General features: G+C 50.3%; 1 protein-coding gene across 1 annotated transcript in view; it reads right to left on the bottom strand.

Annotated features, from left to right (window-relative positions):
- The window catches only part of TXNDC16 (thioredoxin domain containing 16), a 31935-nt gene that overhangs the window by 7796 nt on the left and 17688 nt on the right, over positions 1-6451 (bottom strand). The window contains exons 13-15 of the mRNA XM_010133100.1: positions 6082-6250; positions 5460-5596; positions 1607-1691 (exon numbers count right to left, since the gene is read on the bottom strand). Of these exons, the coding sequence (XP_010131402.1) occupies positions 1607-1691; positions 5460-5596; positions 6082-6250 (391 nt within the window). The remainder of the gene's footprint in view (positions 1-1606; positions 1692-5459; positions 5597-6081; positions 6251-6451) is intronic.

Raw genomic sequence — 6451 nt, 5'->3', positions numbered from 1 at the left:
CTCCCTCTGGCAGTGGAACCATCCCCCTTGTCCTGTCCCCACAGCCCCTGCTGACCAGCCCCTGCCCAGCTTTCGGACACCCCTTGCAGCACTGACAGGCTGCACTCAGGTCTCCCCGCAGCCTCCTCTGCTCCAGGCTGAACCCCCCCAGCTCTCTCCCCTCTCCTCCCAGCAGAGGGTTCCACCCTCGGGTCACGTTTGTAGCCTTCCACATCTACTCAGACACGCTAGAGATGCATCACATCTGTAAGAAACTACTGAAAATAACCGACTGTTGCATTACTGGCTGTTAAACCCACACCTGGAAACAGGCCCCAAGGACCTTCTGGGATTTTAAACTCTGCCTTGACAGTTAATTCCCGACAGAAATGAGATGCCAGGAGAAGCTGAAGATTCCCCCTGGGCCTAGCTGGGTACAGGCTCTGAAGCATCTCTCACAGTCTAACCCAAAGCACTTTGCCCCTGGCTGGAATGAGCCTTAACAACACAGTTAAGTCCACGGACTGATACACGCTCAGATCCCATTAGCTCCGATTTGGCTTAAAGTCTGAGCCCCAGCTGATGCTCCCATTCGATCAGGAACCGAGAAAGCCTTGACTTTGCCTTTACCACACGTGCAGGAGGAAAGCTGCTCTATTTCTCCTCCAGAAAGGAGGAAATGATGGTAACGTCTTACTCTGGCCAAGGGGAGGGAAGCAGGTGGGCCCATCTTTAAAGAAAAAAAAAGATCCTCTGTAAGATTAACTGTCAAAAAGATAGAGGTAGGTCCTCCGCCATCCTTGGCAGTTGCAAACGTCTCACAGCCAGATGAGAGTGCCCAGCAGGCAGCTGGATGAGACCAAAGGCCTTAAACACCTTTCATAGCGCTGCAGAAAGGCTGTTAGCTCCACACCAAGGCAGCTCCATGGCAAACAACATCTGTTTCAGGGCTTGCAAACCATTTTCCAGCACCCAGATGCAATGCCCGCTCCATCGCTAGCCAAGAAAGCCTGCGGGTAGCCACAAGCAGGCTCTCCTCTGGCTGCTTTTGGCAGCTGGGGGCAACCATCAGGGCAAGACTCACATTTACAGCCCTGGCTTTGCTCTCCTCCCCCATCCCCAGCTCAGCAGACACTTTCACAGCATCAGGGCAGGGAGGAGGAGACAAGAAGGTGAGAAGACTGCAGAAAGAGGAAGAAGAGTAATGATTCATCACTTCTTCCTGATGGAAAGAGAAGGGTAGAACTGGTTTTTCTTCCTCACGCTGATCTAGCTAGAGGGTGTCATTTTTCCAGCCTGTTTTTTCCTCCATAAAACGTTTGGTCCTGCTTGCATGACGCATCCCGCAGATACATGAGGGGTTGGCAGGGCTGGAGGACTGAAAATACCCAGAGTGAACTTCAACAGGAGGAAGGACATCAGGACAGGCTGTAAGCAGAGGCAGAGCGAGGGCTACATCTCCCTTTGTCCAAGTCCAGTCCAACCTCTCTAGAAGATTAAACCATTTGTAGCTGCTTAGAGCTGACAGGAACCCTCAGCTTGGCCAGTGACACTTGCTCTAGGCACTGGCTTTCACTAACTGCAGATCAGTTTGAATTCTTTTCCAAGAAAAAGAGAAACAACTTACAAAGCCGAGGCGTCATCTTCAAAATACATCCCCATCGTTACGTGGCCGCTTAAGATGTTTCCTGCCTCTTCGAAAGCTTCCCTGGCTGTAAGAAAAGACAAAGACACAAAAATAAACAATAAAAAGAGAAGTGTCAGCATCCTCCTGGAGACCAAATCGCTGGCTGCCTGTGTAACACCCTCCCCCAGCAAACTGTCAGTTGGGAACAGAACTACGATGAGCGGCTCGTGAGAAATGGACGTGTCTCACGGCCACAGGCTACAGGAGGAAAAGTTGGCAGCGGCCGAGAGGATCGGAAAGGAAGTTCCTATTATGAGAACAAGATTTGCTCTTCAGCCACCAGCACGGGGCTTCCAGGATCTGCATGAGAGCGGCGCTGATGGAAAATGAAACATCTTTAAGGACTTGAAGTCCCTAAGTGTTCTTAGTAACAGGAGCCCAATTATAAGTCTAAATAGAATTTTATAAATCCCTGTGACCTTCACAAAATGACTGACAACAACTTAACTGGAGTAGCGTGAAGTGCCCAGCAGATAAAGCAACCTCTTCCCCAAGTGTCTCTGGGTTTTATCCAAGTTCCTCAGAGCAGGCAGGGTCTATTAGGGACATCCATCCAGGACAGGGAAAGTCAAAGAGCTCAGAGCCTTGCAGACCCAGCGTGCTCCACCGCTCTGGGCAGCTGCGAAGGGAGGGCAGTACCTCTGCTGTCACAGCTCTGCTTCAGCCCACGTGAGGTGGCTGCTGGAGTCCACCACCTGCCTTACGGAGATGGTCACCTTAGGGAGATGGCGAGGCCAGGTGGAGGATGAGGAGGAAAGGACTGGGTTTGGGGCTCTCCTGATCCGCCACGGCTGAACCTTTCCGTGCTGAGACTGAGAGCAGAGCCCCGAAATGAGCCTGACTCACGGGCTGGTTTACGTCCTTCTAAAACACCCCCGGTTTTAGGCAGTGGGGTCCATGGGAGGGACAAGCTTTGTGAGAACATGCAAGTCATAGCGTGTGTAAAATACAGGTAGAGATCAGAGATCAGAACTGCTGCTGCCAAAGGTAGGGTGAAGACAGGGCGGATTTCGACACCATCCCCTCTTTCCCCTTCGCATTGAGCAATCACAGGCAACACAAAAGGCTTCTCCGATTAAGGAGAGGGAGAAATCTCCTCCCTTTGGAGGAGGCAGGTTTATCCCAAGCACTAAGGTTCCACCTCAGATACAGCCGTGATATATGCTGCTCTCTAACTTAAGTCAGATCTCACTCAGATACTATTCAGTGTTCCTCATACCATTCACCGTCATGTCACAACCGGCCAGCCCAAGCTCTTGGGACCAGTGACTCAGACCTCAATAGACTGAGGTTGGCTCACGACTGGTCACTTTATGGTTCTTCGCCTCCTGCTTTCCAGCTACACTCGGAAGTATTTTCCATTGTGGTTCCCCGGGGACCACAGGGGCCACAAACTTTCTTTACACTATTTTCCTTTCCAAGTGCGAGCTTAGATCCTTAAGGAGGGGCTCCTTGAGGGTGCAGGAAACAAGACACATCCAACAAAGCTGGTGATGCGGCTTGGCTGGTTCTTCTTGTGATGAAGAGAAACCACTGTTGGATGAGTTTGATGTTGCTTTCCAGCTTTTTGGTCATTGCTCACTTCATTTTATTGATGTTGAGAGAAAAACAACCCATAGGACCAGCTGATAAGGATGACCAACAACTTCATCAGCAAACTCTTTGTCAACTTGTCTGTGCCGCAGCTGCTGGAGAAAAGCCCACGGGGCAGACTGTGAGCATGTCCTGTGCCATAAGGCCACAGGCTGATGTGGAAAGAGCAGGCTCGCATCCAGCCATCCTCAGGAAAACATTTCTACAGGCATTTAACTTTAAACTTGAGACGTAAGCCCATGAAGCACTGCCCTGGCTGCAGGAATTCTCTCCTAAATGAGGAGAACTTTCAGCATCGCTGGGCTTACTCCTTTCATCAGGGTCATTCCTGAGGAGATCTTCCCTCCCTGTCACACCTCCACATTTTTCCATATTTTGGGGACAGAGTCTTACTTCCAAGTATGCTTCTAATTTCAGCATCTCAAATTCTTCTCCTGTAAGTTTACCAAGACTCCAGGAAAATGCTTGTCCTTGTAATAAAATTTAATTATGATTTTTCCAACGAGCCTCTTTTAGCTCAGACCCACTGAAGGGCTTCTTAACATAGCTCTGATGCTCAGGGTTGGAAAAAATCCAGGGCTTTATTTAACTGGACATCTTGTTGCTCTGTTTCAGTTAACTAGAAATGGCAATGACACAGCGCGTTGCTGGTTCAGGTTCGAGCAGGAATTCTTGCCATGAAAATCCCAGCTAAGGCTGCAGGCTGATAAGAGCAGCAATGTGGTTTCCCTGACTCTGGTCTGGTTTGGTGCCAGAAGAGCTGGCTCCAGTTTTCCCCTCCCTCAGGCCATCCTGCACGATGCTCGAACAGCCCGCAGGTTACAGGCGGTGAAAGCATCATGTATTTCATCTCCCTTGGCATCTGCGGTTGAGCTACCCCAGACTGCGGATGCCGTTCCAGAGTGCAGACAGAGCGTGCCCCGAGGGAAGAGGCAATCTCGCGGGCTGCACACAGAGCCGTCTGAAAACCTCCAAGACCTTGTTTGCACGGGAAGAAATGAACACCTTCTACATAGGAAAGAGACCGAGCTCAGGCGCCCGGACAGATCCAGCAGGTTCCTCCCTTGAACCCCTCTCACCAGCCCCACATTGTCCAAGGTCCCACCACGGGGCTAATCCAGGCTCTGCTGCTGCAGAGGGTGGAATATGTGGAAGAGAGGGAAGATTCTGGAGCTCGGCAGTTGAAAATCAGGGAGAAATCAGCAGTATTTAAGAGACTCAGACCTCCAGAAGCAGGCAGGTGTAGAAGCTGTCCGCTGGCTCAGCCAACACAGCCCAAGTGTTTTCTGGCTGGCTGCAGACAGTCTGTTTTGTTCTTAACTCTGAGCACAGTGGATTCCCTCTGGACCTCCTCTTGTCAGAAAGTAGCTTGGTTTGCATTTAACCAGCGTTTACAGGAGCTTCAAAATGAGAAACAGTCTGAAATGTTGATCTTGAGACAGATCAGAAAATTCTCCTTTTCTGAATGCCGTAATTCCCAGGGGTAGCTGGGAACTGAGAGACCATGGGGTTGGAAGGTCCTAGCTCTCCACTGTGGGTTTGACTGAAGCACGGCATGATGATCCCTTTCCAGACTGTCTCACCCCCTCCCCCTTGTTAACTGGTATGACTGGCACACGAAAAATCACCACAGCTCTTGGGTCAATTTTCCCATCCTTCAGAAAGGCTGTGGAAACCCAGCGGATGCTGGACCGCAGCTATGGCATGCAACGAGCGATGCTGGAGCAGCGTCTGAGGGACTAACAGCACCCTATGCAGCAGGCCAGGACTAGACTGAAGTGAGACACATTCCAACAAGTTCAGAACTCTCCTCCCAGCAACTCTGCTTAGCATTTCTAGCTGATGGCCACCACTCTGGAGCCTGTGTTCACCTATTTCAAAGTCCACATGGACTTGCAGTCATGGAACACAAGCGGAAGGTGATGGATCTGGGCTTGATCAGTCAGAAGCCACGAGATGCTGCCGCACTGGGTGTAGTAAACATGTCTGGAAGCTGCCTCTGAGCCAGGATATGGACCTCGGATGCCACATCTGGAATCACCTGGAATCGCCTTCTCACAAAAATAAAAAGGATGGTGCCAGGCAGGCTGTGATGTGAGCAAACACACTTAGAGAAAATGAAACAAAGGAATTTCCAAGCACCTGGAATGATCCCTCTCCCCTCAGGAACGAAGCTGAGAATATTAAAGACCACACTAACCTTCACTCGTGGCTGTGCTAAATACTCCTAGAAGCGAAGTGTGGTGATAAGATGACAGCTCAGATGGAAACTCTCCTCTTAAATATCTTTCTGCTTCATCAATCGTGGCCAGCTTCAGAGGGCAGGAAACTTGGCTCCTAGCGAAACGCAGAGAAATGACATGGGCTGCCGCCACCTTCACTTTGGGGACGAGGAGACAAAAGGGCAACCTCAATCCAAAAACGCCCCAACCCAATATGGCAACCATAATGTCTCATTAGAGAAAAAAACCAGTTGCCTGGGGAGGGAACACGATGCCTAGTCACAGAAAGGCACTGAGGCTGGTGACAGGGGAGACAGGACAGCCCCGAGCCAAACTGCTTGCTCTGAGACCCTTGGGATCGCCATTAAAAATAACAGAGAGGGAATTCCAGCAAAGAGAGGGGGACGGGGACAACAGATGGATGCACTGTCCAAGAACGGACATTGAAAAGATTAAAAAGTTATTAAGCTAATTTCCAAAGCAGGTCTACCATCAGATCTGACGTTATTTTTCCAGAAGAGGATTTCCGTTACTCAGGCCCTGAAGGATCCAGAACCTCACCCAGCAGATGTGCCAGTCTTGCTGCGTGGGGACACTTACAGCACGATGAAGCTGGTCAGCTCTTCGGTTGCCCACATGCCGTCGTACACCACCGATCGCTCTCCCTTCTCATAAATCTTGATGGTAGGAAACTGCGTGACATTCTCCTTTGTGCAAACGGCAGGCCAGTCCCAGCAGTTTACCCGCGAGAGCGAAACCCCCCGAGTTCCTGGAGTGGAAAACAAATACATATAAATAGCACTAAAAAAAAAAAAGAAATTGTTGAAAAGAAGAGGGGGTTTGTGATATTACTGCATGTATTCATGTTAAAGCTGCCAGAACTCCTATTTTCTTTGGTGGGCATCCAAGAGTGCTGGATCCTAGCGCTCGGCGCGAGCCCAGTGTGAGCTACGCTGAGAAGCTGCTGAAC

The sequence above is a fragment of the Buceros rhinoceros genome, unplaced genomic scaffold, assembly GCF_000710305.1.
Source record: "Buceros rhinoceros silvestris isolate BGI_N320 unplaced genomic scaffold, ASM71030v1 scaffold13070, whole genome shotgun sequence".
Taxonomy (NCBI): Eukaryota; Metazoa; Chordata; class Aves; order Bucerotiformes; family Bucerotidae; genus Buceros; species Buceros rhinoceros.
Note: the sequence above shows the minus strand (reverse complement) of the source record. Positions and strands in the feature narration are given on the sequence as shown.